This window comes from Scyliorhinus canicula, chromosome 8 (genome assembly GCF_902713615.1).
Source record: "Scyliorhinus canicula chromosome 8, sScyCan1.1, whole genome shotgun sequence".
Taxonomy (NCBI): domain Eukaryota; kingdom Metazoa; phylum Chordata; class Chondrichthyes; order Carcharhiniformes; family Scyliorhinidae; genus Scyliorhinus; species Scyliorhinus canicula.
In genome coordinates this window covers 136,969,751-136,984,717 of record NC_052153.1, presented here as the reverse complement: position 1 = coordinate 136,984,717, position 14,967 = coordinate 136,969,751, and the positions used below count along the sequence as shown (strand labels likewise).

General features: G+C 47.8%; 1 protein-coding gene across 1 annotated transcript in view; it reads right to left on the bottom strand.

Annotated features, from left to right (window-relative positions):
- mblac2 (metallo-beta-lactamase domain containing 2) overlaps positions 1-13,611 on the bottom strand; it is a 37,995-nt gene extending 24,384 nt beyond the window's left edge. The window contains exon 1 of the mRNA XM_038805298.1: positions 13,152-13,611. Coding sequence (XP_038661226.1) covers positions 13,152-13,611 — 460 coding nt within the window. The remainder of the gene's footprint in view (positions 1-13,151) is intronic.
- Positions 13,612-14,967: the final 1,356 nt, after the last annotated feature.

Genomic DNA, 14,967 nt, shown 5'->3' with positions numbered 1-14,967 from the left:
TACCGAGTTCTCCAACTTGCTGCTCCTCTCCTTCTTGGCCCAGCGCAGCACACGCTCCCGGTCACTGAACCGAAGGAACCGCACCAGCACCGCCCGTGGGGTTCATTCGTCTTGGGCCTCCTGGCCAGCATTCTGTGGGCTCCTTCAAGCTCCAGGGGCAATTGGAAGGACCCCGCCCCCATCAACAAATTCAGCATCGTGGCCACATAGGACGGAAGATCCGACCCCTCCAGCCCCTCCGCCAGGCCCAAGATCCTCAAATTCTTTCGCCTCGTGCGAAAGTCCAGTTCCTCCAAGCGGTCTTGCCACTTTTTGTGAAATGCCTCGTGCATCTCCACCTTCCCCACGAGGACCACGGCCTCCTCCTCCTGATCAGCGGCCTGCTGCTGCAACTCCTGAATGGCCGCCCCCTGGGCTGTCTGGGTCTCAAGCAGCTTGCTGGTAGTCGCATTCAGGGAGTCCAGCAACTCAGCCTTCAGCTCCGCAAAACAGCGCAGAAGATCAGCTTGCTGCTCCTGCGCCCACTTCCACCAATCCTCGGGTGCTCCGCCGGCCGTCATTTTGTCCTCCTTTTGTCCTGCTTTTTCTGGGGAGCTGCTGCAGCCTTTTTCTTTGCCCCACTCTGGGTGCGCACCATAAATTTCGGAGAATGTTCCTCCAAACACCTTCCCCCACCAGGAATCGTCGAAACAGCGCCATTTGGGGCCCTAAAACAGGCCCGAAAGTCCTTTGATAGCGGGAGCTGCCGAACGTGCGGCTTAGCTCCGCATCACCGCAACCGGAAGTCCGTGGGGGGGGGGGGATGTTTGAGGGTAAATCATTATCTGACATGTGTGAGGGTTTCAAATGTCAGTTGAAAGGAATTCAGGACCAGCATGTTCCTGTGAGAAAGAAGGATAAATACGGCAAATTTCAGGAACTTTGGATAACGAGAGATATTGTGGGCCTCGTCAAAAAGAAAAAGGAGGCATTTGTCAGGGCTAGAGGGCTGGGAACAGACAAAGCCTGTGTGGAATATAAGGAAAGTAGGAAGGAACTTAAGCAAGGAGTCAGGAGGGCTAAAATGGGCGAGGTACTAAATGAATACTTTGCATTAGTATTCACCAAAGAGAAGGAATTGGTGGATGTTGAGCCTGGAGAAGAGTGTGTAGATAGCCTGGGTCACATTGAGATCCAAAAAGATGAAGTGTTGGGCGTCTTGAAAAATATTAAGGTGGATAAGTCTCTAGGTCCGGATGGGATCTACCCCAGAATACTGAAGGAGGCCAGAGTGGAAATTACTGAGGCCATGACAGAAATCTTTGGATCCTCACTGTCTTCAGGTGATGTCCCGGAGGACTGGAGAATAGCCAATGTTGTTCCTTTGTTTAAGAAGAGTAGCAATGATAATCCAGTGAACTACAGGCCGGTGAGCCTTACATCAGTGGTAGGGAAATTACTGGAGAGAATTCTTCGAGACAGGATCTATTGGACATATTAGCGAGAGGCAACACGGTTTTGTGAAGGGGAGGTCGTGTCTCACTAACTTCAGTTTTTTGAGGAGGTCACAAAAATGATTGATGTAGGTTGGGCAGTGGATGTTGTCCATATGCACTTCAGTAAGGCCTTTGACAAGGTCCCACATGGCAGACTAATACAAAAGGTGAAGTCACACAAGATCAGAGGCGAGCTGGCAAGATAGATACAGAATTGGCTCGGTCGTAGAAGGCAGAGAGTAGCAATGGAAGGGTGCTTTTCTGATTGGAGGGCTGTGACTAGTGGTGTTCCGCAGGGATCTGTGCTGGGACCTTTGCTGTTCGTAGTATATATAAATGATTTGGAGGAAAATGTAACAGGACTGATGAGTAAGTTTGCAGAAGACACAAAGGTTTGGTGGAATTGAGGGTAGCGATGAGGACTGTCAGAGGATACAGCAGGTTTTAGATCGTTTGGAGACTTGTGCGGTGAGATGGCAGATGGAGTTTAATCCAGACAAATGTGAGGTAATGCATTTTGGAAGGTCTAATACAGGTAGGAAATATACAGTGAATGGTAGGACCCTCAAGAGTACAGGTCCACAGGTCACTGAAATGGGCAACACAGGTGGAGAAGGTAGTCAAGAAGGCATACGGCATGCTTGCTTTCATTGGCCGGGGTATTGAGTATAAAAATTGGCAAGTCATGTTGCAACTGTATAGAACCTTAGTTAGGCCACACTTGGAGTATAGTGTGCAATTCTGGTCGCCACACTACCAGAAGGATGTGGAGAGGGTGCAGAAGTAATTTACCAGGATGTTGCCTGGTATGGAAGGCATTAGCTGTAAGGAGAGGTTGAATAAACTTGGGTTTGTTCTCACTAGAACGACGGAGGTTGAGGGGCGACCTGATAGAGGTCTACAAAATTATGAAGGGCATTGACAGGCTGGATAGTCAGAGACTTTTTCCCCAGGGTAGAGGAATCAATTACTAGGGGGCATAGGTTTAAGGTACGAGGGGCAAGATTTAGAGATGTACGAGGCAGGTTTTTTTTACACAGAGGGTAGGGGGTGCCTGGAACTCGCTGCCGGAGGTGGTGGTGGAAGCAGGGACAATAGTGACGTTTAAGAGGCGTCTTGGCAAATACATGAATAGGATGGGAATAGGGGGATACAGACCCCGGAAGTGTAGAAGATTTTAGTTTAGATGGGCAGCATGGTCGATGGAGGTTTGGAGGGCTGAAGGGCTTGTTCCTGTGCTGTACTTCACTTTGTTCTTTGTTGTTCAAAATAGGATTTAGGGGCTTATCAGTCGAGATCCAGAGCATTAAAGTGGAACATTTATGGATCGTCGATTAGCCCACAATTTGAATATTGTGCTCAGTTCTCGTCACTGAACTGAAGGAAAGTTGCAAGTGGCCTTGCGAGGGTGCAACGGAAATTTACCAGAATGGTCCAGGGATGAAGAATTTTAACTACAGGGTTAGGTTACAAAAATTGGGGTTGTTCTCCTTGGAACAAAAGAAATAAGACAAGGTTATGACAATTTTTGATTTGGAAAACAAGGAAAAGGTATTCTCATTGGCCGATAGCTCAAGGACTAAGGAACATATTTAATGTTTTGAAGAACAGATGCAAAGGGAATGCAAGGAAGAACTTTTTTTATGCACAGTATCTGGTAATGACTTGGAACTTGCTTTATAGAAGATTGATGGAAATGGAGACAATGGACTAGATTTTTACCTCGATGCAGAGCCTCTCCATTCTGGTGAAAATCCAGAACTGGTCAGAAATTCTAGAAAGTGCCCCCAAACATGCCAATTTCCATTTCCACAGGGGTGACATTGGAGACACGCAAAGCTTTACACATGCACAGTTTATGGAGACTGCAGCCATTTTAAGTCACCAGCTAGCTCCATTGAAGTGGGGTTGTGGCAGACCAGGTATGGAGTGTGCAGATTAGACCTGGTAAGAGGTCTGAACTTGGTTGATTCATCTGAATAGCCAAGGAACTGTTTTGCAGAGGTAGCTATCCCTCTTTGGGTTTGTTAAAAGTAAGCATAATTGCACAAGAAGTCATAAACTCAAGCTGCTGAGGAACTGTCAAAGCGTGTCAAGAAACTATCATGCTGTCAAAAAGCCGTTCAGTAAGCCTTAATCTCCCACAATTCCAGAATTATTCTTGAGAACAAAGATAGTATCCAGCCTAATTTCTCTGTAATATTTATGCCACTCATTCGTGCCACACAAGTTCCAGAAAATGGCCACCTCCCTTGATGCACAACAGGCTTGCTCATGGTGGGGTCACATTTGCATATTTCTCCCATTCAAGAGGATGATGAGCAAGTATCAGAATGATTTGGCACAGCAATAAACTGAATTTGAATAAAAATGTTGGGGGTTTTAAGGAAAGAAACAATTTCAGAAGGCTTATTCCCGGATTGATTTTTTTTTGTCCTCAGCAGGGCGCTAATCCAGAGAGTGGTGGGGGCGGAGTATTCGACGATAGTCATATCTGACGACACTCCGCATTCGGTGGACCTGGAGCTGGGGGAGGGGAAGGATCAGCGCCCGCTGTGGAGGTTAGATTTGGGGCTTCTGTCAGAGGAGGAAGTATGTGGGCGGGTCCATAGGTGCATAGAGGGGTATTTGGAAGCTAATGACAATGGGGAGGTGCAAGTTGGGGTGGTCTGGGAAGCGCTGAAGGCAGTGGTTAGAGGGGAGCTGATATCTATTCGTGCGCACAGGGAGAGGGGGGAGGGCTGAGAGGGAGTGGAAGACATGGTAAGGGTGGACAGGAGGTATGCGTATGTCCCGGAAGAGGGGCTTTTGAGGAAGCGTTGCAGTCTCCAAGCGGAGTTCGATATACTGACCACCCGGAAGGCGGAGGCGCAGTGGAGGAGGGCGCAGGGGGCGGTACATGAGTATGGGGAGAAGGCAAGTCGGATGCTGGCCCACCAGCTCCGGAAGCGGGAGGCAGCGAGAGAGATAGGGGGAGTACCAGATGCAGGAGTGAACCGGGTGCGGAGTGATAGGGACATTAATGGGGTGTTCAGATCCTTTTACGAGGTGTACCAGTCGGTGCCCCCTAGGGAGGTGGGAGGGATGGACCGTTTTCTGGATAAGCTCAAGTTCCCAAGAGTGGAGGAGGAGCGGGTGGAGGGTCTGGGGGCCCCAATCGAGTTGGAAGGGCTGATGGAGGCGCTGGGGAGCATGCAGACAGGGAAAGCACCGGGACCTGGCGGGTTCCCGGTGGAGTTTTTTAAGAAGTTCTCAGACCTGCTGGGCCCATTGTTAGTGAGGACCCTGAATGAGGCGAGGGGGGGGGCTTTGCCCCCGGCGATGTCTAGAGCAATAATCTCACTGATTCTGAAGCGGGATAAGGACCCCCTCCAGTGTGGGGCTTACAGGCCGATCTCGCTCCTCAACATGGACACAAAGTTGTTGGCTAAGATACTGTCCAGGAGGGTGGAAGATGTGGTCCCGATGGTTATCCATGAGGACCAAACGGGGTTTGTGAAGGGGAGGCAGCTGAATGTTAATGTGCGGCGGCTTCTCTTAATGTCATGATGATGCCGTCGGTGGATGGGGAGGCGGAGATAGTAGCATCGATGGATGCGGAGAAAGCTTTCGATAGGTTGGAGTGGAGCTACCTGTGGGAAGTGTTGAGGAGATTTGGGTTTGGTGAGGGATTCATCAGCTGGGTGAGGCTGCTGTATAGTGCCCCGGTAGCGAGCGTGGTGACGGTTAAGATGACAGTGCTCCCGAGGTTTTTGTTTCTCTTCCAGTGTCTCCCCATCTTGATTCCGAAGGCTTTTTTTAGGAGGGTTAATAAGAGTATTCTGGGGTTCGTGTGGGCGCGGAAAACCCAGAGAGTGAGGAGGGTATTCCTGGAGCGAGGCAGGGAGGTAGGTGGTTTTGCGTTGCCCAACCTGTGTAGGTACTACTGGGCTGCGAATGTGGCAATGATTCGTAGGTGGGTGATGGAGGGGGAGGGTGCTGCACGGAAGAGGTTGAAGGTGGCGTCCTGTGTGGGTACGAGTTTGGAGGCATTGGTGATGGCCCCGCTCCCACTCCCCCGGCACGGTATTCTACGAGTCCAGTAGTGGTGGCTTCCCTCAAAATTTGGGGGCAGTGGAGGCGGCATAGGGGGGGGAAGTGAAGGCCTCAGTTTGGACCACGATACGGGGCAACCACCGGTTTGCACCAGGGAGAATAGATGGTGGGTTTTTGAGTTGGCATAGGGCAGGCATCAGGCGGATGGGGGAACTTTTCCTCGATGGGAAGTATGCGACCTTAGAGGAGTTGAAGGGGAAGTGGGGTCTCCCCCCGGTATACTTTCAGGTATATGCAGATTAGGGCGTTTGTTAAGTGCCAGGTGGCGGAGTTTCCGCTATTGCCGCCAAGGGGGGTGCAGGATAGGGTGCTCTCGGGGACGTGGGTCGGTGAGGGTAGGATCTCGGCAATTTATCAGGTGATGTAGGAGGGGGAGGAGGCCTCGGTGCAGGAGCTGAAAGCGAAGTGGGAGGAGGAGCTAGGGGAGGAGATCGACGAGGGGATGTGGGCGGACGCCCTGGGGAGGGTGAATTCGTCCTCTTCTTGCGCACGGCTCAGCTTAATTCAGCTGAAGGTGCTGCATAGGGCACACATGACTGGGGCCAGGCTGAGCCGGTTCTTTGGGGGTGAGGACAGGTGTGGAAGGTGTTCGGGAGGCCCGGCGAATCACACCCACATGTTCTGGGCGTGTCCGGCGTTGGAGGGGTTCTGGAAGGGGCTGGCAGGGACCTGGTCCAAGGTGGTCGGTTCCAGGGTGGAACTGGGCTGTGGGCTCGCTATCTTTGGGGTAGCATCCAAGCCGGGAGTGCAGGAGGCAAGAGAGGCCGGTATCCTGGCCTTTGCATCTCTAGTAGCCCAGCGTAGGATTCTTTTACAGTGGAGGGACGCGAAGCCCCCAAGCCCGGAATCCTGGATTAACGACACAGCCAGGTTCATCAAACTGGAGGGTGTCAAGTTTGCCCTGAGGGGGTCGGTACAAGGGTTCTTCCGGCGGTGGCAGCTTTTTCTTGATTCCTGACGGAGTGTTAGAGGGTGGTCAATCTCAGTAGCAGCCGGGGGCGGGGGGGGGGGGGGTTTATAGGTCTGTTAAGGGGGTTTGTTTTCTGACTGTATGTTTGCTACTTTCTTTTTTTGTTATCATTAGCCCAGTACTCTGTATTCCTGTTACTCCTTCCAACATGAATCACCTCACACTTTTCTGCATTAAACTCCATTTGCCACTTCTCGGCCCAGCTCTGCAGCTTATCTATGTCCCTCCGTAACCTGCAGCATCCTTCCGCACTGTCCACAACGCCACCGACTTTAGTGTCATCCGCAAGTTTACTCACCCATCCTTCTCACCCTCCTCCAGGTCATTTATAAAAATAACAAACAGCAGTGGCCCCAAAACAGATCCTTGTGGTACACCACTAGTAACTGAACTCCAGGCTGAACATTCCCCATCAACCACCACCCTTTGTCTTCTTCCAGCTAGCCAATTTCTGATCCAACCTGCTAAATCACCCTCAATCCCATGCCTTCATATTTTCTGCAATAGCTTACCGTGGTGAACCTTATCAAACGCTTTACTGCAATCCATATACACCACATCAACTGCTTTACCCTCGTTCACCTGTTTGGTCACCTTCTCAAAGAACTCAATAAGGTTTGTGAGGCACAATCTACCCTTCACAAAACCATGTTGACTATCCCTAGTCAAATTATTCCTTTTTAAATGACTATAAATCCTATCTCTTATAATCCTTTCCAAGACTTTGCCCACAACAGACGCAAGGCTCACTGGTCTATAGCTCCCAGGGTTGTCTCTACTCCCCTTCTTAAATAAGGGGACAACATTTGCGATCCTCCAGTCTTCTGGCACCATTCCTGTAGACAATGACGACATAAAGATCAAAGCCAAAGGCTCTACAATCTCCTCCCTAGTTTCCCAGAGAATTCTAGTATAAATCCCACCCGGCCCATGGGACTTATCTATTTTCACATTTTCCAGAATTGCTAACCTTATGAACCTCAATCCCATCTAGTCTAGTAGTCTGTATCTCAGTATTCTCAACAACATTGTCTTTTTCCTGCGTGAATACTGACGAATAATACTCATTTAGCACTGCTGTCCTTGACTGGCCCTACTCTTACCCTAGTCATTCTTTTATTCCTGACATAATATTATTATTCCAGTACCTTTAAGAAATGGGTGTTTATTACTGCAGTGATGTCAGAGTGGGTGGAGCTGGGCTGTCTGTCAAGCTTTTTACTTTCGCTTTAGGCTTTTGCTGCAGGATGGGTTTGGTTTCATTTTAGTTTTGGAGAAGCTGCAATCACAGCAGGATGGGTGTGAATCTCTGCAAGCTTATGCATGTTCATTTGCTGATTTCAACGTGATAACTGTTCTCAGTAGTGAAGTTAAGTCTGATGTCTTTCTGATTTGAAGGTTTTTTTAAGTCTTATGGATGTTAAAAGGACAGCTTAAGCATTACTTAGTATTGTATTCTTTGGGGGTTGTATTTGAACTGATGGTTGCTAAGATGTTCACTGTATGTTTTAAAAAGGTTAACTTGAGTTCATAGAATAAACATTGTTTTTGAAAAATACTTTTCCATTTCTGCTGTACCACACCTGTAGAGTGGGCCGTGTGCTCCCCATACCACAATCTATTAAAAGTTGTAGGTCAGGTGAACTCCATGATACACTTTTTGGGGTTCTCTACTCCCTGGCCCATAACACCTCACGAACACTTCTGTCACCTCCCCTTCCTTATTTTCCAAGAGGAGATCACGGGCCATCCACATACTGAATGAAAAATTCTCCCTGAATATACTCAACAAATTTGTCTCTATCCAAGCCCTTAATGTTGTCCCAGTCAATGTTGGGAAAGTTAAAGTCCCCAACTATTACCACCCTATTTTTCTTGCAGCTATCTGTAATCTCCTTACATATTTGCTTCTCAATTTCCCACTGACTGATAATATCCAACACAATATTCTCCACTTGACTGGATGAGTGCAGCTGCAATAACACTCATTAAGCTTGGTCATCTGAAAGCTTCCCTCCAAATTACCCACAGCGATACTGCTAATCGTTTGCTGCCAAAATGCCGGAACTCACTCTCAAATAGAAGCACTATACAGTGTTTGGCATCATTCGTGACTCCTCAGATACTGAAGCAGTTTATGTTCAAATGCAAGACTTGGGATAATATCCAGACTTGGACTGGCAAGTGGCAATTAACATTCGTGCCACACAAGTACCAGGCAATGACCATCTCCAACAAGACAGAAACTAACCATTGCTCCTTGACATTCAATGACATTACCATTGCTGAATCTCCCACACTCAACATCCCAGGCATTACTGTTGACCAGAAACTGAACTGGACTAGCGATATAAAAACTGCTACCAGAACAGGTCAGAGCCTAGGAATCCTGTGGCAAGTAACTTGCTTCCCGAACCCCACTAGCCCCCCACCCCCCATCCCCACCCCAAAAGCCTGTCCATCATCTAAAGGGCACAAGTTAGGAGTTCAATGGAATACTCTCCACTTGCCTGGATGTTTGCAGCTCCAACACCCTTGTACCATCTACGGAATATACTGCAAGAACTCACTTAAGGTTCCTTTGACAGCACTTTCCAAGCCAACGACCACTACCATCTAGAAGATCACTGGAAGCATATAGCTGGGAACACCACAACATGGAGTGTCCCCTCCAAATCTCTCGCCATCCTGACTTGGGAGATCTATTGACATTCCTTGTCTGTCGCTGGGTGGGTCAAAATCCTGGAATTCCCTCCCGAGCAGCACTGTGGTTCTACGTGCACCTCAGGGAATGCAGCAATTCAAGGCAGCAGCTCATCATCACCATCTGAAGGGCAACCAGAGATGTCCAATAAATGCTGGCCTTGCCAACAACACACACATCCCATGAATGAAAAAATATAAATGTGAAATAGGAAGTCTCTGGAGGTTTCCAAGATAATGCTGCAGAAGGAACTACTGAAATGGGAATGGAATTAGGTGAAGGCAGACCCAGCCAGCTGGACAACTGAGATAAAGTACTGAAGGATTTGAACGAGTGGGTGATAATATCCAAGGAGAGGAAACCATTAATAGTATCAATTAACACAAGAGATAGGAAGGGCAGTTGAGTGGTTAATAGTTTGGTGGGAATAGAGGTGGGCATGATACGACTGTTCCACAAGCATCCCCAAGTCATCATTTAACTAAGGAAGCCGATATCAAACTAAGGAAACCGATATTCAGGAAGCCAAAGCACGTAGTGACGCAGTGGGGAAGGTAACACTGACAAAGGAGAGTACTTGCAGGCAAGGAGATGGGTTGAAGTGTGTATACTTTAATGCAAGAAGCATCAGGAATAAGGTGGGTGAACTTAAGGCATGGATCGGTACGTGGGACTACAATGTCGTGGCCATCACGGAAACTTGGATAGAAGAGGGGCAGAAATGGTTGTTGGAGGTCCCTGGTTATAGATGTTTCAACATGATTAGGGAGGATGGTAAAAGAGGTGGGGGGGGGGGGGGGGGTGGCATTGTTAATTAGAGATAGTATAACAGCTGCAGAACGGCAGTTCGAGGGGGATCTGCCTACTGAGGTAATATGGGTTGAAGTCAGAAATAGGAAAGGAGCAGTCACCTTGTTGGGAGTTTTCTATAGGCCCCCCAATAGCAGCAGAGATGTGGAGGAACAGATTGGGAAACAGATTTTGGAAAGGTGCAGAAGTCACAGGGTAGTAGTCATCGGTGACTTCAACTTCCCAAACATGGAGTGGAAACTCTTTAGATAAAATAGTTTGGATGGGATAGTGTTTGTGCAGTGTGTCCAGGAAGCTTTTCTAACACAGTATGTAGATTGTCTGACCAGAGGGGAGGCCATATTGGATTTAGTACTTGGTAATGAACCAGGGCAGGTGATAGATTTGTTAGTGGGGGAGCATTTTGGAGGTAGTGACCACAATTCTGTGACTTGCACTTTAGTTATGGAGAGGGATAGGTGTGTACATCAGGGCAAGGTTTACAATTGGGGGAAGGGTAAATACAATGCTGTCAGACAAGAATTGAAGTGCAGAAGTTGGGAACATAGGCTGTCAGGGAAGGACACAAGTGAAATGTGGAACTTGTTCAAGGAACAGTTACTGCGTGTCTTTGATATGCATGTCCCTGTCAGGCAGGGAAGAGATGGTCGAGTGAGGGAACCATGGTTGACAAGAGAGGTTGAATGTCTTGTTAAGAGGAAGAAGGAGACTTATGTAAGGCTGAAGAAACAAGGTTCAGACAGGGCGCTGGAGGGATACAAGATAGCCAGGAGGGAACTGAAGAAAGGGATTAGGACAGCTAAGAGAGGGCATGAAAAATCTTTGGCAGGTAGGATCAAGGAAAACCCCAAGGCCTTTTACACATATGTGAGAAATATGAGAATGACTAGAGCGAGGGTAGGTCCGATCAAGGACAGTAGCGGGAGATTGTGTATTGAGTCTGAAGAGATAGGAGAGGTCTTGAACAAGTATTTTTCTTCAGTATTTACAAACGAGAGGGGCCATATTGTTGGAGAGGACAGTGTGAAACAGACTGATAAGCTCGAGGAGCTACTTGTCAGGAAGGAAGATGTGTTGCGCGTTTTGAAAAACTTGAGGATAGACAAGTCCCCCGGGCCTGATGGGATATAGCCAAGGATTCTATGGGAAGCAAGAAATGAAATTGCAGAGCCATTGGCAATGATCTTTTCGTCCTTGCTGTCAACAGGGGTGGTACCAGAGGATTGGAGAGTGGCAAATATCGTGCCCCTGTTCAAAAAAGGGAATAGGGATAACCCTGGGAATTACAGGCCAGTTAGTCTTACTTCGGTGGTAGGCAAAGTAATGGAAAGGGTACTGAGGGATAGGATTTCTGAGCATCTGGAAAGACACTGCTTGATTAGGGATAGTCAGCACGGATTTGTGAGGGGTAGGTCTTGCCTTACAAGTCTTATTGACTTCTTTGAGGAGGTGACCAAGCATGTGGATGAAGGTAAAGCAGTGGATGTAGTGTACATGGATTTTAGTAAGGCATTTGATAAGGTTCCTCATTGTAGGCTTGTGCAGAAAGTAAGGAGGCATGGGATAGTGGGAAATTTGGCCAGTTGGATAACAAACTGGCTAACCGATAGAAGACAGAGAGTGGCGGTGGATGGCAAATATTCAGCCAGGAGCCCAGTTATCAGTGGTGTACCACAGGGATCAGTTCTGGGTCCTCTGCTGTTTGTGATTTTCATTAATGACTTGGATGAGGGAGTTGAAGGGTGGATCAGTAAATTTGCAGATGATACGAAGATTGGTGGAGTCGTGGATAGTGAGGAGGGCTGTTGTCGGCTTCAAAGAGACAGATAGGATGCAGAGCTGGGCTGAGAAGTGGCAGATGGAGTTTAACCCTGACAAGTGTGAGGTTGTCCATTTTGGAAGGACAAATATGAATGCGGAATACAGGGTTAACGGTAGGGTTCTTGGCAAAGTGGATAGAGCTGTGAAGAAGGCCTATGGTGTGCTAGCGTTCATTAGCAGAGGGACTGAATTTAAGAGCCGTGAGATGATGATGCAGCTGTACAAATCCTTGGTCAGGCCACATTTGGAGTACTGTGTGCAGTTCTGGTCGCCTCATTTTAGGAACGATGTGGAAGCTTTGAAAAAGGTGCAAAGGAGATTCACCAGGATGTTGCCTGGAATGGAGAGTGGGTCATACGAGGAAAGGTGGAGGGTGCTAGGCCTTTTCTCATTAGAACGGAGAAGGATGAGAGGCGACTTGATAGAGGTTTACAAGATGATCAGGGGAATAGGTAGAGTAGACAGTCAGAGACTTTTTCCCCAGGTGGAACACACCATTACAAGGGGCATAACTTTAAGATAAATGGTGGAAGATATAGAGGGGATGTCAGAGGTAGGTTCTTTACCCAGAGAGTAGTGGGGGCATGGAATGCACTGCCTGTGGAAGTAGTTGAGTCGGAAACGTTAGGGACCTTCAAGCGGCTATTGGATAGATACATGGATTAGGGTAGAATAACGGAGTGTAGATTAACTTCTTCTTAAAGGCAGCACGGTAGCATTGTGGATAGCACAATTGCTTCACAGCTCCAGGGTCCCAAGTTCGATTTCGACTTGGGTCACTGTCTGCGTGGAGTCTGCACATCCTCCACGTGTGTGCGTGGGTTTCCTCCGGGTACTCCGGTTTCCTCCCACAGTCCAAAGATGTGCAGGTCGGGTGGATCGGCCATGAAAAATTGCCCTTAGTGTCCAAAATTCTACGATTAACCTAGGACAAAAGTTCGGCACAACATCGTGGGCCGAAGAGCCTGTTCTGTGCTGTATTTCTCTATCTCTATCATTCATGTATGAACTTTGACAGAATGACCATCCCATTTTATCACAGGTATCACGGCCTCTGAATCAGACCCTGTCCTTACCCAGTACTAATCTAAATACACTTTAGGGCACAGAGCAGCGATCAAATGCAAAGCACTTTTTGAAAAGTGACATCATGAATACTGTGGTTAACTAAAACCTACAGCTCAGGATGAATTCAAAATAAAACCTGTAACCTCCCTGGTCAATACAAGGGCTTGGATTAGTCATGAGCACACCATTACAATTATGAAACGTTTACCATGGTCTAGTATCCGGCTAGGTTGCACAGCTTTTACTCTATAATGTTTGGCTTTCCATCCCCTCTGTGGGGTCCTTGTAATCTCCGAATCATACAGCCAAGTGGCTGTTTCGAAGTTGTTGCCCCGTATCAAGGCCCTGGCCTCGGCTCTGTGCACTGCCACTCTGTCGAAGTGGTGCAAACCTCCCGAGTGCTCGAAGTGGATGTGAGTGGCCACGGCCATGACCGCCTTGGTGCCAATGAGGCCGGTCGATTCCAGGTAACGGCGCAGGTCCCTCAGGCCCAGGCCTGCGTCTATCACCAGGTCCCGGAGCGAGCCCTGCACCAGCCAGATGTTGGCCCGTTTGTTTGGATCGAAGAAGCGCTCACGGATCAAATATAATCCGTTCGACACCTCCTCCCACCAGAACCAATCCCAATTAGCATCCTCCTGGTTATTCTCAGTCGTGCCCAACAGCATCGTCACACTACAACAACAACCCGGAGTGACAGCCGCCTTAACCAATCCATACTGCCCACCGGCCCATCCAATCAAAACAGAGCAGAGGCGGGCTCACTCTCTCACCTGTCACACACCATCAAAGTGTGGAAACAAGTCCTTGCATTTTGACAGCACCTTGAAAAGGGAAGAAGCAACCATGCACGCTCTGCACAGCGTTACCAAACACAATTTGACACTGAGCGACATTTAAAGATCATTAACACAGCTTGGCTAAAGAGTTAGATTTTAAAGAGTATATTAAAGGAGAGAAAGAGATCCATAGATCCCTACAGTGCAGGAAGGGGCCATTTGGTTCATCCACTCTGCACCAACTCTCTGAAAAAGCACTCTACCGAGGCCCATTCCCCTGCCCTATCCCCGCAATCCCACACATTGATCATAGCCAATCCACCTAACCTGCACATCTTTGGAATATTGGAGAAAGCCGGAGAACCCAAACACGGTAGAACATGCAAACTCCGCACAATCACCCAACGCTAGAATTGCACCCGAGTCCCTGTGCTGTGGCAGTGTTTGCCACTGTGCTGCTTGTAAGGGGCAGAGGTTTCTGGAGGGAATTCCAGAGTTTAAGGCAGAGTTTACCAGATTATCCTCCAATGTGGCCTAATTTTAACACTTGAAAATTGATGTTACCCTAGATGCCAACAAAAACAAAACAGCAATAGAGCATCGTAGCAACATTAGTACATAATTATTAAAGATAATAGACACTGTTGCAGCTGTATCAACGATCAAAGTAAGTTGTGAATCTTCCATTGTAATTTGGTTATTAATTAAATCGTTAATTATTATACATCAACATATAATACATTATACAAATCTAAAAATCTGTGCCTGTAAATATATTATTATAATATGTACTCCCTGGTCCCGTACGTCACCTGAGAGTTCATGGCTAGGATGCAGTGGACAACATTGAAGTTCGCATTTGAGTTCAGCATTACTGATCTGTAGCAATATCACATCAAGGTGCCTTCATAACCATTCTGGCATAATTGATTTTAATGTGAAATGAGACAAATAAACTTTTAAAATTCTCATGCAGCTTTCAGTCCCAAACCCACAACACACACACATAATAATCCCCTCTCCCCCCTGCCCCACACACATTGTTGAGAGCCCTCTCTCTGCACCTGCCCCGTCACACTGTATTGCGCTTTCTGCTGCCCCCTCTGTTGGGGAGGTGTAAAATAAGCTGTGTCAAGACTGGCTTTCTGCAGCTGAGCATGTGTTGGTCTTACTCAGTGCCATACATCAGAAAGATAGCGACAAGGCTGGGATGGAATTTTATTTTACATTTCATTTGAAAAATTA